The 18,669-nt window shown below is 41.6% G+C and overlaps 1 protein-coding gene across 1 annotated transcript in view; it reads left to right on the top strand.

Moving 5' to 3' along the window:
* Nucleotides 1-18,669, top strand: part of GNPTG (N-acetylglucosamine-1-phosphate transferase subunit gamma) — a gene marked incomplete at its 5' end in the record, with an annotated part of 22,699 nt that extends 4,030 nt beyond the window's left edge. Inside the window, 9 exons of the mRNA XM_084641273.1 lie at nt 964-1,031; nt 1,636-1,690; nt 1,790-1,873; nt 6,165-6,258; nt 8,446-8,560; nt 10,344-10,426; nt 10,673-10,804; nt 16,647-16,728; nt 18,523-18,669. Of these exons, the coding sequence (XP_084497399.1) occupies nt 964-1,031; nt 1,636-1,690; nt 1,790-1,873; nt 6,165-6,258; nt 8,446-8,560; nt 10,344-10,426; nt 10,673-10,804; nt 16,647-16,728; nt 18,523-18,647 (838 nt within the window). The 3' untranslated portion in view covers nt 18,648-18,669. The remainder of the gene's footprint in view (nt 1-963; nt 1,032-1,635; nt 1,691-1,789; nt 1,874-6,164; nt 6,259-8,445; nt 8,561-10,343; nt 10,427-10,672; nt 10,805-16,646; nt 16,729-18,522) is intronic.

The raw sequence follows: 18,669 nt of genomic DNA, 5'->3' as shown, positions 1-18,669 counted from the left end.
AAATAAATTGGTTAGTCTCTAAGGTGCCACAAGTACTCCTTTTCCTTTATACACAATTCTTCAAGAAAAAAGTGACTTTATGACCAGACCCAAAATTTTTGTCTAAAGTTGCTCAGTTTAATTTGAACCAGGTGGTGTTATTTCATAAGACACATTGACCTCTGGAGAAGTAGCATCTCCATAGGTTAGATGTCAGATGATGTCTAGCCTTTTATATGGACAGGATTAAACTGTGTCATGCTTGCCTCATCTGCTTGTGTCATATGTAGATCGCATGAAGGGGCAACTGGTCTCTTCACAGATGGTCTCTAAATGGATAACATGCTGTATCAAGACTGCATATGAAATAGCTTCGGCTATACCTCAGTGGGTGCGAGTTCATTTTACGAGAGATAGAGCAATGTCAGTAGCATTCCTCGGTGACATCTCAATATTGGACATTTGCAGGGCTGCTGTGTGGTCATCAATCCATACAGTTATGAACCATTATGCCATTACCTATCATCAGAGTAGATGCAAGTTTTGGTAGGGCGGTCATGCAATCCTTATTTAGGTAGACTCAGCCTCGCCTCCTGGGGTGCATACTGTTTGTGAGTCACCTAAGATGGCTGCATCTACTCAAAGAAGAACTACAGTTACAGTAAGTAACCATGACCCTACGAGGGGTTCATGTGATCATACATGTCGTTCTCATTGAAGACAATGAAAACTATAGGTCCTCAGGACCTTTGAAAATCAGACTATTATTATTCAGGTATGTAAATATGGATTTAGAATCCAGGTTTGATGGTTTTGGCTATTGTTTTCAATATGACAGTCCTTTAGATGCTCAGATACTAGGATGCTGGGGGACATATTAAATACCTAGATAAAAATATTCTAATTTAATCTCATTGCAAACGGAAAAAAAAATTTAAATTAGTCTAAATCATTTTAAATTAGTCTTTTTTTCTTTTTTAAAAGATTGAACAACCCATTCCTACCTCAGACAAACAGGCTCCTTCCAAAGATGGCACCTTCCCCAACCTCAGGTGTGTGCAAATGTCAGTTATTATATGTGTAGTTAATACCACTTTTGTGAATATAATCTCTAAAAGAATCTGTGTGTGTAATTTTTGATTGCAGTTGTCTAATAGTAAGATAGACTTTGGCAGAAGCACTTACCACAGTATAATATCTACATGATTAGTCCATGTTCTTTAATCCAATCATGAAAATGCTTCTTAGCCTTATGGATGAATAATTTCTTCTCTAAATTTCACAGATAATTATTGGCATCCCAGATGCTACCAGTTAGTACTTATCACTTATATAGCACCTAACCTAGTTAAAATAATTTTCCTGTGTGAATCTCTCTGTGCCTCAATTCCAAGTCTCTAAAATGGGAATAACAGTGCTTCCCTACCTCACAGGGTGTTTGAAGGATAAATACATTAAAGACTGAGGCACGAAGATACTATAGTAACTAGGGCAAAATAAGTACCTTAGTTTAGGTTTCTTGGATGCTGATTGCCTTATGCTCTGTAGAATGTTAAATCTGCAACCTGTATACATACAATTCTCTGATCATGATAACTCTGTTTAAATTTAACCAACCCATTGTCCCTTTTGCAAGCCATTTCATTTTATTTTCAGGTCCTGCACATCTCTTTAGGCTTGCTGGCAAGTGTTTCAGTTTTGTGGAATCTACGTGAGTAACTGGTTTAGGTGCCTGACTGTATTTTTAGGATTGGCAGTGATATAGGCCTTCATTTTATTTTTTAAAATCTGACATATTTTGTTTCTTTAGGTATAAATATGAGTTCTGTCCTTTCCATAATGTCACTCAGCACGAGCAGACCTTTCGGTGGAATGCCTACAGTGGAATTTTAGGGTGAGACAATCCAGACATTTCTTTTTACTTTAGTTTGTGAGTTGCACTCTTTGTAGAACTCCTGAAATCAGCACTTTTTAAATTAGCTATAGTTACGTTACCTTGAAAATAAACTAATCTTGGCATTCAGTCCAAACACTGTTCCCTAAACAGTTTTCAGTTACACCAATGCCACTATCCTGTAGAAGCTGATGAGGTTGTAAGGGTGTAACTGAGAGCACAATTTGTGTGAAAGTACTGCAAAATGTATCTTGTTAAACCTCTTCTAATAGCCAAATCATGGACTTTTAGTAAATTAGGCTCCTCGGCCATTTATTTTAATAATTAATAAGTTCTTATTTGACTATAACATTTTATTCTTGAGACTTAATTTAAGAATATGTAAAATAAATCAATCTGACATCTTTCAACTGTAGGCATCATCTAGTTGCTGCTGTTCTCATTACTTTGTAGCTAATGATGAAAATAGAGTTTTGGTGGCTATTGCTTTAAACTTAAAAACTGCATGTTAGCTAAGCCATGAGAATCCAGAATTTGGAAATCCTACTTGGTCTTAACATATGCCAAGAGTAAAATATGAAAGAGGTCTCTAAAGGTAAGTATTCTTTCTAACAATCCTTTTCCCATTTCTGGATCACGTGTAGCATTACATCAACTGCTTGAGATTGCCAGGAATGGGAATTATCCCATATATGGGATCATGTCTCTTAAAACACAAAATAAAAAGTCTTAAGGCAGAACTGACATAACTACAAAATGGAGGCATTATTGTTGAGTATGAGTTTTATTATTGGATGCTCTAAGAGCTCAAAAATTAAGTGTATTCTATGTCTTTATAAAGATTTCCCTTTCCACTAAAATAAAATTTTCCCCATCTCACAACCCCTGGAAAGCCTGGGAAAGCTGATAGTACTTTTAATGTGTCCTAAAGGTCAACAAATTTGGGCTAAGTTGGACCAACAGGGCAATAAATTCCATTCTCTGAAGATACCATACCTCCAGCCTTCTTCCATTTAAACCATCTGTTCTGATGTTGAATGGCTTAGCTAATTGTAGTTCCAGTGGCATAACACAAAAAGACATGCAGTTTGAGGTAGCCAGGTACCAAACCATTAAGGGCTTTATAGTTCAAAATTAACATCTTACACTTAACCCAAAAACAGACTGGAAGCCATTGTCAACTGCACATGACATGCATTTCCTGCAAGAAAGACAAAATAAGTATACAACCACAATTTACATTAGCCAAAGTTTCCATAAGCACTTTCTCCTTAAATCTCAGTTTTGAGTTGCATATAGCTCTCAAGTGTGATATCTTGAAATGAAACTCCTACTTGGTCTGGGCCTAGAAGTAATTTTAAATATATTTAATAAAAGCCCATTCAGCCTGTAGAGTCAGTGCCTAGATCCAGGTAGAGGAGCTAGCATACATTTAATTTAAAAACAAAGACTGATTTAAAGGTGCCTTCCTCTGTAAATATTTCCTATGTGCAGGTGGGTAGAATGTGAGTGAAGAGCTGGTCTTCCCTGCAAATAGGATAGTCAGAAAGTCTGAAAGGAGGAGGTTACACCCAGAAATATAGTGGGCCTTAGGACCAGACAGTGGCAGAGACTAGTTTGTAGTCACTCTTGTCAGCATCAGAGAGAATCCTACAAGCTAGCTGAGCTGCAGTGGATTCCTAGACAGCAGTAGGGAACCCATGCCGGAGATAGGTCTTTAAGCTGTGAAGACCCAGAACCACTGAATGGTTAGATTTGTCTGGAAAGTGGGAGAGTAACAGAATTGTTGGAGAAAGTTCCTGACCTGAGAAAGTGTTCGGGATGCAGAGACACTGCACTGAGCTACTGAACAAGGGTATTTATCCATTTCAGAAATATTTTTAAAGGACCACTTTAGTCCAGGATCAGATTCTTGGGTGCAAGGGGCAAAATATCCTATGTTGCAGAGCCCTAGCTATGGGACTCTTGGCCAGAAATCATCAAAATGAGCCTGAGCTTGACTACAGGGGGGGTTGGACTAAATGACCTCCTGAGGGCTCTTCCCACCCTAATTTATGATTCAGGTCTAAGTTCAAGTCCTGTGTTTTCAAAAAGGCCTGTTTCCCACACATCAGAAAGGAGCCTCTTTTTACATATGCTGTAGTCAGTGCTATCTTTATTTGTTGTTTATTGCTTAGATACTTTGGGGATAGGTGCTTTGGAAATGTTTAAGATATTTTTTCAAGGGGTTAGCAAAACCTGGTTCTTTCCACAATCAAGGACTTTTGTTTCAGTTAAGCAAAAACGAAAACTGATGTTCCAAGAGGACAGATGTGTGCTTGTTTCAGTTTCACTTTAAAATGTTTATACATCATGAAAGATAGTGGATGGACTAACTTGATGTTTTAAAGGATTTCTTGGACTGAGAAACAAAAATGAGGATTTTACATATTTGACAATGAAAGCTACTGAGTATTTTTAAAGCGTGTGATTATTCTTTCTACTCAAATTAGATAATTCCAAAAGTTTAGTATCTAAGTCCCTCCAGTTGTTCTGCTAAATGCCTTCAAACTCCAGGTACAGAGAATCTGTGTCTTGGAGATCGCAGTGCATTCTGAATTGGGTGCCAAATCCTAAAAGGCAAGACCTTGCATTATTATGTAACAATAATATTTTACTTTTCTGCATTTGTTTCCTCCAGTAGTTTGATAGGCACCTTACAGATCATATATTTTTGGTCCTGCTTTGAGTAGGGGGTTGGACTAGGTGAACTCCTGACATCTCTTCCAAGCCTAATCTTCTATGATTCTATGATAAAGTTCCTGCCTCAGAGAGCTTAGTCTAAATAGACACCATACACATACACACAAAAGGAAAGATATGAAAAGCAAAGTGATTAAAAATTGAAGTGTTGGTTTGTTAGCCCCACAATTTTTGTATGGTTCGATTTCCATGTCTTTTTCAGTAAACTAAGGGAAGGGTGTGAATGGGGCAGGCTGAGGTTTATGGGTTGCCTGCCTTCTACTGTGTTTTAACATTTTCAAAGAGCTGTACAAATGTTATTTGTCAGGGCACCTCTGTGAAGCAGTAAGTATTATTCCCATTTTTACAAGTGGGAAACAGAACAACAGAGGTGAAATGACTTTTCTAATGACCTTACGGTGACTGTTGTAAAGGCAGGCTTGCTCGTCTTCTCTCCCTAGATGACAAAGAAGTCCATGATCTCTGCATGGTTTCATGTGGATGCACAAGGCCTGGCTGCAATATTAACAGTGTTATAATACTGATGTATGGGGCTCCAGGAGTTTGCAATCGCAAAGGGGGTGATCTTGGCTATGCAGCAGCATTTAAATGGGGAGGTCACATCCAGCTTAAATGACCTCCCAGAGCGGTAGAGTGAACATAGGTAAACAGACAGCTTGGTCCTGATGTGGTGTGATGCAATGCAGTGTGAGAGAGCAACTGGAGGACTGCCAAGTCAGTGCAAAATACAGAAGTATCCACAAAAACCCTTTTCTGCACTAATTAATTCTGAAATAAACTTTCAAAGTGGATTATCTAATTTGCAATAATTGGCACTTCATTTGAAAGAAGAATTGTGGTCTATGAACCAAGGGCATTTTAATTAAAAAAAAAAAAAAGTTAGTGTGAAAAAACCTTGGGTAGACAATCCCTAAGGCTAACCTCTGAGTCAGGATTCTATCCTGGCCCCCAACCTGGGTTGATGGTGAGACCACAGTGCCACTCTTGTGACTGTCATGAGTTTTATGGTCTAACGGAGAATATTTCATTTTAAATTGGAATAGGTCACTTTCCAGAAATATATTGTTCTCTTCACTGACAAGTTGTGAAGAGTGAGCATGTTTTTGAGTTTGTATTCTTGTTTCACCCATCTGCTAACATACGTTGATTGGGCTTACTCTATATTCTGAGTAATTGAGAAGATTGGAGTTTGGTAATGCCTCTTTCAAACAAATTATTGATGACAAAATCAAACCCTTTTTCAGTTTTATTTGGTTAAGAAAGTGTGGAAATGGTTTTGAGACATGTCAGAATAACCATAGTGCTCAGAAACTGCTGTGATGGACTCTATAAGTAATTAAAGAACTCCACTGTGGTTATGAGGTAATTGATCTGTGATGGGGCAGATCTGGGCAGTAAGAAAAGGAGATATTAAAGGACCTTCAAAAAATTGAAATTGATAAAGTGAATTTTAATACAGTGTTAGAGTATTTCTGTTTTTCTTACCAGGTTTTTAACTTTTCTCCCCAAAATTATAAAACAAGTCTTTCGAGCTGTTCTCTTTTTCCAGCATTTGGCATGAATGGGAAATTTACAACAACACATTTGTTGGCATGTGGATGAGAGAAGGGGATTCATGTGAAACCAAAAACAGAGAGACAAAGGTACAGTAATTAATCATGCTGATGAAGTTAATGCAGCTGGCATGTTTGTACCAGTTTAAACTATTAAAGCCATTAATATACCATAGGACTTGAAAACTTAGTTGGGGCTTTACAAATTGAGATCTCTTCCTGCCCAAAGAGTTCATAGCTTAGGATATGAAGTAGAAAAATGCAAGATGAGATGTGGGACAACAGTTAGGAATAGAGGGTAAAACCAGGATAAAAGGCTGATGATGTTTTCACTCACACCAGTCTGGAGGCTTTAACTCTTTCTTTTTATTCATGCAAAATAGGATGTTCTGTTATTACCATTACCACTAGGGACAAATGCTGTGTAACTTCTGCTATGGGCCACTGCTACATAAGAGGAAGAGAAATAGGAGTTACTTGTGGTACTAGAGTTGCCAACCACTACTGGATGACACATGTCTAGGGGGTCACGGGAGAGAGAACTAGGTGGTTTAGTTAGTTAGTTGAAAGGAAACCAAGTGGCCACGAAACTTGTATGGGAAAAGTAGAGGGCCAGGTCACAAAAGCATGTGCAGGTGAGAGAGGAGCAGAACCGATGTTGGCAGAAGGGGTGGGAGGTGAAATGAACAGCAAAAAGAGACAGTATAATTAGCTTTTGTCAAAAAGACAAAACTATTAAAAACAGTTACAATACATGACTCTTACATGTGAGCAGTTGCTGTTGCTGAAAAGGGATGTTACATGATTGTGAATGGGAAGGAGATGTCCAAAAGACTCTGAAAAGATGTGGTCCATACTATGTAAAAAATCTGAGAACTCCTGCCTTAGACCTCTCTCCTCCCCTTGTTAAAATAATGTTTGCACTTCTCTAGGTCCTTCCTAGAGATGAAGGAGCTTTACAAAATTAAATCTCAGATTTCTCTGTTGCTATTGCTATTGATTTTATGTGGAAGCACTTAGATATTACAGTGATGGGCTGTGTAAAACCCTAAGATAGATAGGTTGATCAATGGGAGAGGTGGGTAATGTAGTGACTTGGCCAAGATGACAGAAGAATCCTGTTGGAGAGCCAGCAATAGAACCAAGGTTTCTGATTTCCAGTGCACTGTCTTACTATAACAGAGTGCTGGGAGCCTAGAACAGACCCAGTACTCTGTCACTAAGGTACTACCTATTCCCCCCTGGAGTGGATTTAATTGGAGGGAGGGTGCACAATTGTTTAATTAGGCAGGAAGCTGACAAGCTAGTGAGAGCAACCAACCTGTCATCTGGGAGGTTAGAGGACAAGAAGAAAGTGCAAGGGGAGTGGCTGGTAGGGACTTGGGGAGGCAGGATGTCAGGATGAGGAGATCTGTCCCTCTCCTTCCCTGGATAGTGGGCTAAGGGGAAAGTTTCAGCTATATATTTCTTCACAAGGCTGTACTGGTGTTAAAAATAAAAAAATGGTGCTTATAAACTGGGAAGCATCCAGCCTGTTTGTGTTGATCCAAGGGGTGGAGAAGGGAGCCTATTACGCATGCCATAAGAGCATCCTTTCTTCCTGTAGCCACACTGAAGATATATTTGGTCTTCTAGTGTTGCATGATTTCTAATATTAAGAATTTGAATCCTCCTTGGGCTTTTGCTTGTAAAAGATCATGAAACATTAAAGCTGAAAATGTAAAGATCATAATGAGCATCTACAATGTAGGGTAGATCAATATTCTCTGGAAAAATTAAAGGACATAAGAGCCTGGTGTTTAGTGCTTTTTACTTTGTACTGCTATTTAGGAGACCTGGATGCAATTTTTCACTGTTCATAGGCTGGTAGTCCTTCAGAGGTGGGAGCGTGCATCACTCAGTAGCAAATGCACCTGCTGAGTGATACTGACAGGCTCTGAAGGGCATCTGATTTAGTGTGTCTCTGTTGGAAGTTGTGGTGACTTAGGTGGGGTGAAGGTGGAGGAACCACTTCCCATTGGGAAAGAAACAAGCTTGTTCCATTCTTTAAAATAACTTCATCTGAAAAAGACTTAACTAGTGATTGTGACCTCTTTCTTCTGCACTGGGTAAAATGATGGCAGCACTGAGAGCTGACTTCAGTACTTGCTGGAATGCATCTATACTCATGGTAAAATGGGAAGTTAGTGATGTGTGTTGGTTCTGTTCAACATGAAACTAGTGACTATATTGTGTGTTTAACCTATTTCCTCTCATCCTTCTTTTTCTGCTCTTCAGGTTCTTCTTATTTGTGGAAAAAACAATAAGTTGGCTCATGTGTCTGAGCCAAGTACTTGTGTTTACTCTCTGACATTTGAGACTCCTCTTGCTTGCCATCCTCATTCTCTTTTAGGTAGGTTGGATAAAAAGGTCTGTGCATGTGTGAGAGGCAGGTGGCATTTTACCCAAGCCTTTAAGTTTAGATTTCTGGTTTATTAGTTTGTATCATTAAGTAAATGTAACATTGTTTATTACAAGCATTTCTAAAGTACCTATCACTATAATAATTGGGCACTCTTATCTGAGCTTGCAAAGTCCCTACGATCAGTTCAGTGGCATTTCTCTGTATGTAATGGGATAACTTTTGAAAACTCCATCCAGTTAATTCCAAAATTTCAGGGAATGTTCTTGGCATTAATTGTCAGAACACTATTTGATCTTGGGGAAGAGCAGAAAACCAAAAGGGGGGAGATTGGGGAACAAAAGAGACCCTGACCACAGCCTTTAGCCACAGCCTCTAGCATCTTTACAATTATCTGTAGATCACAGAGCTAGTTCATGGTTTCCATGAACATTTTCCAGCACAACAATACCCATGCTCATGTCAGCTTATCCTCCCAATAATGTAACATGTTGACATGCTGAATGACTTCTCTTCTGGACAGAAAATAATGGTGGTAGGGGGAAAGGGAAATGGAGCGGCCTGGAGGGAGCAGAGAGAAGTTCACACAGCTGCTTGAATGTTAGGAGAGAATGGGGGGCCCTCATATGGAGGGAGGGAAGAAAGGAGCACATAGAACCTGTGGTGGGGGGGATGGAGATTGGGGGATCTGATATGGGGGAGAGAGGATTGTGGGGCACAGAGCCCATGCTGGGGGAAGATTGAGGGACTCAGGGAAAATGGGGAATAAGCATGCACACAGCCCCTGGCTTGGGGGCCAGAATGAAAGACCCCCCCAGACAATTGGAGCAGACACATGCCCTAGCATGGGGGATTTGGAATGGGGGGCACACAGAACTCTTTTGCGGGGGTTGATTGGAGGACCCTGGTATGAGGAATGGAGTATGGGGGAAAGAGGATAATAGGATGCATGCTGAGCTGCTGGTATAGGGAGAGAATGAGGGACCTGGTATGGGAGGGGAGGGGAGTGGGGGGCACACAGACCCTTGTACGGAAGAGATTTGGGTGAATTGCAGGGAGTCCCTGGAAAAAGAAGGGGATGGGATGGTGGGCATACAGAGAGCTTGTGGGGGAGGGAATGGAGGAATAGAAAGAGCATTGTAATAAATTCAGCCTACATAATCTACAAACAACACCTTGGTAAATTTATTTGTGTACAAGAGCGTAGTTCTCTCGTTCTCACCACTTCCATCCCAGTCTCCAATTAGACAAGTCAGTGGATACATTCATCAGTTTGGAAAAATGTCTGCATGAAGAAATATTCCCTGAAGGTAGTAAGAGTGAGGCTCAGCTCTAAGAGGGTGTTACAGAGATAATTGGGCCCCAGCCCTTTTGGGGTTTTGTAAATGGTCATTCTTAGATGGGATGTGTTTCAGTAATTTATAAGTGAGGAGGGTGCAATCAGGATGTCATCCAGCAGAGAAGGGTGCAGGCTTTTGGACAGCTGGAGCTGAAAGAAGAAACCTTTGGTCACTGCTGCTGTCTGGGAGCATTAGACCTCTAGGGCCTGCTCCTGTTCCCATTTGAAGTGATTGAGAAAATTCCTATTGATTTAAATAGGATTGAGGAGCAGGTCCAGGCAAGTGAATGTAGCAGTTTGTTGTCTCAATGGTGCATGTTGAAGTGAAGCATTAAGCTGTTAAAACACACACATAGCAGCACTAGGGTTACATTCAAATAATTAAGGAAAATGTAGCTGTTAGTATTTATGACAGCTTTACTTTCCATTTTTCAGTTTATCCAACACTGACTGAAGTCCTACGAAGGAAGTGGGATGAAGCAGAGCAGTCTCTTTACGATGAGCTGATAACTGAACAGGTTTGCTGATCCATTCTGATTTCTTGTTAAAGGACTGTCACTTTCAAATTACTATAGTACTGACCTGTTTTCTACAGTTCCAGCTCTTTTTGGGATAGATGTTTTTATCCTACTATTGGCAAAAACTCTTAGAGCTATGCATCTAGATACAGTTTATTGGTAATCACAAAACCTTGTAAAATAAATAGCCAATGCAAATTACAAACAGAAATAGAATGGCTTTATGTAATGTCTTTGTTTTTCCAGGGGTACAAAAAATTGTTGAAGGAGATTTTTGAGGAAGCAGGACTTTTAAGTGCAACAGAAGAAAAGGAGATTGAGAAAAAAAATAAAAAGTTAAAAAGTCTGGAATTTGAAACCGTGGAGAAATGCAATAAGGTATAGAAAGTAATTCTTAATGCTTGTCTGATACATTTTATCAACATGGAGAATCACTATCCTTCTGCTGTGTGACTGAGCCACTGGGCTCTCAGCCAAGCTGCCTGTCTGTTGTTAGGATTCAGATAGTCTGCTCCCTTAGTTATCTTCTGTTGCCTAAATAACAGTATATTTAAAAATAAATAGAAATGGCAGAACTTATTTTAATGCTGAAAATTGGAAACAAACTGCATTACTGAATGCCTTTCCAGGAGATATTAGGGGGTGGTATATAGGAAGTAGTTATATACCTAGGTGACGTGCATTTTAGACATACTCTCATAAAGTGGGGTCCGCACGGGATTAAGAAACAGAAGGGAGTTAGTGAAAGTGGAAGGTGGACCAGAGCCTTGTGACAGATGGGTATTTGGTAATCATATAATATACACACTATGCTGAAACATTCAGGCCATTTTACAAACTAAAGGCCCAGTGGTTTATATCATGTATCCTTTAAATTCTGTCTGTGTGCGCCTGTATCTACAACTATATATGTCTATACACATATATTCTGCAGGTTTCAGAGTAACAGCCGTGTTAGTTTGTATTCGCAAAAAGAAAAGGAGTACTTGTGGCACCTTAGAGACTAACCAATTTATTTGAGCATAAGCTTTGAGCTGTAGCTCACGAAAGCTTATGCTCAAATAAATTGGTTAGTCTCTAAGGTGTCACAAGTACTCCTTTTCTTTTTGCATATATTCTGCAGCAGAATTTACAAGGCTTGTTAGTATGAATTAAAGGCAAGCGCTAAGCACTAAAACTGAAGTGCATAATATGTATGGAGAGAATACATTCATCCTAAAAGTTCATGTGCTATGGTTATACCTTCTCATTGATGTACTGAGATTCACTGACAGGGTATGGAAGGGTGTCCTAGATTACAAAGCAAGAAGGAGACCATTGTGGTCATCTAGTCCAGTGGCCTCCAAACTTTTTGGCTCGCGCACCCCCAAGGTGAAGAGCGGAAGACCAGCCACAGGTGCGCCGCCGCCGAAAGAAGAATGGAAGACTTACTGCAGGCGGACCGCCAGAGGGGAACACCAGCTGTGGACGTGCAGAGCTGTTGCCGAAGAAAAACAATGGCGGAGTGCCATCCGGCGGCACTCCTGCTGCCGCGCACCCCCTGGGATCTGCGCGCACCCCAGTTTGGAGACCACTGATCTAGTCTGACCTTATGCTTAGCAAAGGCTATAGAATTTCACCCATTCATTCCTGCATCAGGCCTAATAACTTGTGATTGAATTAAATAATCTCTCTTAGAAAGATATACGTGGTGATTTAAAGCAAAGGAGAATCCACCACATATCTTCTTGGGTTGGTCCAGTTCCATGGACAATGGGTATAATAGGCCAGGGGAGGCTCTGCCTTCCCCTGTGGTGCCGTAGCGGCCAGACACCCCCCCCCACCTCCCGTTGCGGGGTTTGGCGGTGAAGTTTTTGTTTTATTATGCCCCATGCAGGTTCCAGAACGAATGAGGAGGCACATACTGCCTCCTCAGCCATCCTGGAAGTTGCATTGGGCATATCAGAAGTGTCTTAACGGACGCTTTTCCTCTGTGTGGGTTGGGTCTGGGGAGGGGAGGCATGGCGTGGCTTTCGCCAGCTCAAGGCTTCTCTAGCCAAGGCGGGGAGCACTCAGGGCTTCCCATGGCTGGGGGGGTGGGGGCACTCTGGGTGGGGGGGTGGGGCTTGTAGCTCTGGCCGCGGGGGGAGCAGGGGGTCTTGGGGCTCTGGCCATGGGGAGGGCGTGGGTGGAAGGTGCAGAGCCAGGGGCTAGCTTCCCCAAAGTGGGGCTCAACCCGCTGCTCATATCCAATTCTATTGAAAATGTGAACCTTATTTTCAATTTTAATTTATCTAGCTATGAATATTATGGGATTCCAGCCTTTCCTTATAGCAGTGGTCTCCAATCTTTTTATGCCCAAGATCACTTTTTGAATCTAAGGGCAACTCAGGATCTACCCGTCCCTTCCCTGAGGCCTCGCCTCTTCCTCAGAGCCCTGCCCCGCTCACTCCATTCCCTCCACCCCGTCGCTCACTCTCCCCCAACCTCACTTTCACCAGGTTGGGGCAGGGGTTGGAGTTTGGGAGGGGGTGCAGGCTCTGGGCTGGAGTCGAGGGGTTCACAGTTTGAGAGGGGGCTCTGGGATGAGCCTGGGGCAGGAGGTTGGGGGGCAGGAGGAGTTTGGGGTGCTGGCTCCAGGAGCGGGCTCAGGGATGGGGGTTTGGGTGCGACCTCTCGCTGGGCAGCACTTACCTCTGGTGGCTCCCGGTCGGCGGTGTGTGCAGCGAGGCTAAGGCAGACTCCCTGCCTACCCTGCCCCCACACTGCTCCTGGAAGGGGCCAACACACCCCTGCAGCCCTTAGGGTGGGGAGAGCAGACAGCATGTGGCTCCACGTGCTGCCTCTCTCTGCAAGCACCGCCCCTGCAGATCTCCCGGCCAATAGGAGCTGCAGGGGCAGTGCTTGCAGGCAGGAGCAGTGTGCACGTGGTCGCGGGGCTGCAGTGGCCACTTCTGGGAGCGGTGTGGGGGCAGGGTAGCATTAGGCAGCCACACTGTGCCTCCGCCAGAGATCGTGATTGACAGGGAGATCCTCTAGGATCGATCGGTTGGTGACCACTGCCTTATAGTTTAATGGGTATAAACATAGCTGTTCATTAAAGCTTCTGTAGTTATGGAGTAGCCACAGATCTTCAGAAGTAAAACATTTGCGGCTGGATTGTCAGGCAGCATCTTTGAGACAGAGACTGACCCTGGAGCAGCCTTTGGGAGGGAGTTAACAGCTGTAGTGCTATAAAAATCTAGTCAAAGGGCAGACCTGAGGTGTTTGTTGGGAAGGAATTCCTGGTCTGAGTGCCTGATTCATCGTCCCAGATTTCTGTAGAGGAGCAGTTGGAACCAGATGCTATTGGGTAATATCTTTCAGAAACACAGGCTGTCTTTTTTTATAGCTGACAATAATTGTCCTTTGTCCATAAGACCTACCATACTGGGTTAGACTAAAGGTCCATCTAGCCCAGTATCCTGTCTTATGACAGTGGCCAATGTCAGGTGCCCCAGAGGGAATGAACAGAACAAGGAATCACCAAGCGATCCATCCCCTGTTGCCCATTCCCAGCTTCTGGCAAATAGTCTAGGAACACCATCTGTGCACATCCTGGCTAATAGCCATTGATGGACCTACCCTCAATGAATTTATCTAGTTCTTTTTTGAACCATTATAGTCTTGCCCTTCACAACATCCTCTGGCAAAGAGTTTCACAGACTGACTGTGCATTGTTTGAAGAAATACTTCCTTTTGTTTGTCCATCACTTTGATGAACCTCATGCACAAGTTAAACAGCCTGTTTTTGGAACTCTTACACCATAAGAATGGTCTGACTCAGTGTGGCCAGTGGTCCATCTAGCCTAGTATCCTGTCTTCAATCAATGTCTAATGCCAGATGCTTCAGAGAGAATGAACAGAGTGGGGCAATTATCAAGTGATTTATACCCTGCCGTCCAGTCCCAACATCCAGCAGTCCAAGGCTTAGGGACAACCCAGAGCATGAGGTTGCATTCCTGACCATCGTGGCTAATAGCTGTTGATTGACCTATCCTTCAGGAACTTGTCTAATTCTTTTTTGAACCCACTTATACTTTTGGTCTTCACAACGTCCCATGGGAACAAGTTCTACAGGGTGACTGCGTTGTGTGTAGTAGTACTTCCTTTTGTTTGTTTTAAACCCGATGCCTATTAATTTCATTGGATGACCCCTGATTCTTGTGTTCTGTGAAAGGGTAAATAACACAATATGTATTCACTTTCTTCACACCATTCATAGTTTTATAGACCTCTTATCATATCTCCCCTTCATCATCTCTTTTCTAAACTGGCTATCACCAGCAGGAGAGTGAATTTGTGTGGGGGGGTGGAGGGTGAGAAAACCTGGATTTGTGCTGGAAATCACTTTAGATAAGCTATTACCAGCAGGACAGTGGGGTGGGAATAGGTATTGTTTCATATTCTCTGTGTATATATAAAGCCTGCTGCAGTTTCCACGATATGCATCTGAGGAAGTGAGCTGTAGCTCACGAAAGCTTATGCTCTAATAAATTGGTTAGTCTCTAAGGTGCCACAAGTCCTCCTTTTCTTTTTGCGAATACAGACTAACACGGCTGCTACTCTGAAACCTTTCTAAACTGCGTAGTCCCAGTCTTTTTGATCTCTCCCCATATGGAAGCTGTTCCATACCCCTGATATTTTTGTTGCCCATCTTTGTACCTTTTCCAATTTTAATATCTCTTTTTTGAGCTGGGGAAACCAAAACTGCACGCAGTGTTCAGGGTGTAGGCAGACTATGGATTTATATAGTAGCACTGTGATATTTTCTGTTGTATTACCCATCCTTTTCCCAATGGTTCCTAACATTAGCTTTTTTGAATGACTCTGCACATTGAGCAGATATTTTCAGAGAACTGTCCACAATGATTCCAAGATCTCTTTCTTGACTGGTAACAGCTAATTTATTTGTATAGTTGATACTATGTTTTACAATGTGCATTACTTTGCATGTATCAACATGGAATTTCATTTGCCATTTTGTTGCTCAGTCACCCAGTTTTGTGTTATCCCTTTGTAACTCTTTCTGTCTGCTTTGGACTTAACTATCTTGAGTAATTTTGTATTGTCTACAAATTTTCATAGAATCATAGAATATCAGGGTTGGAAGGGACCCCTGAAGGTCATCTAGTCCAACCCCCTGCTCGAAGCAGGACCAATTCCCAGTTAAATCATCCCAGCCAGGGCTTTGTCAAGCCTGACCTTAAAAACCTCTAAGGAAGGAGATTCTACCACCTCCCTAGGTAACGCATTCCAGTGTTTCACCACCCTCTTAGTGAAAAAGTTTTTCCTAATATCCAATCTAAACCTCCCCCACTGCAACTTGAGACCATTACTCCTCGTTCTGTCATCTGCTATCATTGAGAACAGTCTAGAGCCATCCTCCTTGGAACCCCCTTTCAGGTAGTTGAAAGCAGCTATCAAATCCCCCCTCATTCTTCTCTTCTGCAGGCTAAACAATCCCAGCTCCCTCAGCCTCTCCTCATAAGTCATGTAATTTTGCCACCTGACTTAATTTTGCCACCTCACTGTCTACCTTGTCCAAATCATTTATGAATATGTTGAACAGCACTGGTCCCGATACAGATCCCTGGGGGACTCCACTATTTACCCCTCTCTTTTCTGAAAACTGCATTTATTTCTACCGTTTGTTTCCTGTCTTTTAAACAGTTACTGATTGATAAGAGGACCTTTCTTCTTATCCTGTGACTGCTTATTTTACTTAAGAGCCTTTGGTGAGGGACCTTGTCAAGTCTTTCTGAAAGTGCAAGTACACTATATTGACTGAATCACCTTTGTCCACATGTTTGTTGACCCCCTCAAAAAATTCTCATAGATTGGTGAGGCATGATTTCCCTTTATAAAAGCCATGCTGATTCTTCCCCAACAAATCGCGTTCATCTCTGTGTGTGATAATTCTGTTCTATACTATAGTTTCAACCAGTTTGCATGGTACTGAAATTAGGCTTACTGCCCTGTAATTGCCAGGATTGCTTCTGGAAACTTTTTTAAAAATTGGTGTCATATTAGGTATCCTCCAGTCATCTGGTAAACCAAGATTCCAGACATGTTTTATTTTTCCCAGTGGCTTTCCCAACTATGCTTGGACATTTTATACTTGATGCAAACTGAATTTTTAAGTAGACATATGTATTTGGGCAAAACATATTGTCCATTTTAAAAATATTTTTTATTCTAGGAGTACAAGAAACTTTCTAAAGAAATAAAAAAGCTTAAAGATTTATTAACTCAACATGGTATTGTGTATGAAAGAAACTCAGGTAAGTTCTTTGTGTAGTTCTACTTTCTCATTCCTATCTATTTAGAATGTGAATGCTCAGCTTTCTCTTTTTAAAGATCAGGATAAACAAATAATCTTCAATCGGAGGGGGTCAAGCCCCACCGTAAAGCATACTGCATGTGATTTTGACTGAACAGACCCTTGACTGTGAGAACTTGTTTAAAAATATATGTAGGTTTTTATTAGTGTCAGCGTTTACAATGGGATGTAGCTGCTACCACTTCTATTTTGGTATACTTTGAGCTTCAGTCTCGGATTTTTCCCCTCCATGCAAAGTGTTAATGTCCACAGCATTTGAGACTAATATTTTCATCTCATTTCTCCCAACACACACCACCAATAAAATCTGCTCCCATAAGTATGTGAAATGTTCTCCTTTGGTGTGTGTAAAGTCTCCTCCTTCATACCTCATTCCACTCTCTGCTGGTCAGTTTCTCCCCTTCACTGGCCTCCGCTGCAGATATGCACCACCTGTCCCATGCTACTACCTGGTGTGAAGGAGAGCAACAGCAGGAGGGTGGGTCCTGGCTGTGACAAAGCAGTCTGGATTTACTCCAGGCAAGTTCCCGTCTCACCCTGCCTCCCAGCAACCAAGTTACCTCATTCTTCTCAGTGCCTGTTCCTCTCTTATCCTGTCAAATTCCAGTTCCTTAGTTAATTCCCAAAGTCACACATGATACCCCTTGGACATTTAGCTTTCTAAGGTGCACCTCTTTGTAGCTTGTGTGTTCAGAGATTGGCATCTCAGTGAAATATTAGGCGGTAACCTAATAACTAGAACTGAGCAAGCGATAAATTTTCATTTTGTAGTTCTTTTCTGTATGAGAAGCTTTCATTTTCATTATGTGAAATGAGTGACTTTTTTCAGGGAAAAAAATCTTGTGTTGGAACGTATGCAGATTATAGATTTGATTTAGTTACATAAATTACGCAGGATTTCTGTTCACTGACTGGGTAACTTGTGTAACCATATAGAGCAGAATTTGAATTGTATATTCAAGAGCAAAAATCACAGTTTGCATTGGATGACTTATTGTAACTCAACATCAGAGGGGGAGCTGTGTTAGTCTGTATCCACAAAAAAAACGAGAAGTCCAGTGGCACCTTAAAGACTAACAGGTTTATTTGGGCTTAAGCTTTCATGGGTAAAAAACTCACTTCTTCAGATGCATGGAGTGAAAATTACAGATACAGGCATACATATATATTGGCACATGAGGAGAAGGGAGTTACCTTACAAGTGGAGAACCTACGTTGAAGGCCAATTCAGTCAGGGTGGAAGTGGTCTGCTCCCAATAATTGAGGAGGAGGTCTGAATACCAAGAGAGGGAAAATTGCTTTTGTAGTGAGCCAGCCACTCCCAGTCCCTGTTCAAGCCCCAGTCGATGGTGTTAAGGAAGTGGCTGGCTCACTACAAAAGCAATTTTCCCTCTCTTAGTATTGATTATTGGGAGTGGACCACATCCACTCTGACTGAACTGGCCTTCAACATTGGTTCTCCACTTGTAAGGTAACTTCCTTCTCTTCATGTGCCAATATACATTTGTCTGTATCTGTAATTTTCACTCCATGCATCTGAAGAAGTGGGTTTTTTACCCACAAAAGCTTATGCCCAAATAAATCTGTTAGTCTTTAAGGTGCCACCGGACTCCTCGTTGTTTTTGTTACTCAACAGTATTCTATGATTTATTGTGACTATGTAAAATCATGTAACTTGCAGCTTTTATTCTGAAAAGTGAAGAAATAACTGACATTTTACAATTAAATATTTCAGCTGAAAATACAAGTGCTGAACACGTCATTCATAAAGTGGTGACTACAAAGCCAAGTGTTCTGAATGGCTCAAAGGCTAATGAACACCTACGGGGAGACACAGGCATTTGGAATGACACCTTTTAAATAAATTTGTCTGGATGATAAA

Source organism: Lepidochelys olivacea, assembly GCF_965140295.1.
Source record: "Lepidochelys olivacea isolate rLepOli2 genome assembly, chromosome: 10".
Taxonomy (NCBI): domain Eukaryota; kingdom Metazoa; phylum Chordata; order Testudines; family Cheloniidae; genus Lepidochelys; species Lepidochelys olivacea.
The sequence above is the reverse complement of the archived record's forward strand: the minus strand, read 5'-3'. Positions and strand labels throughout refer to the sequence as shown.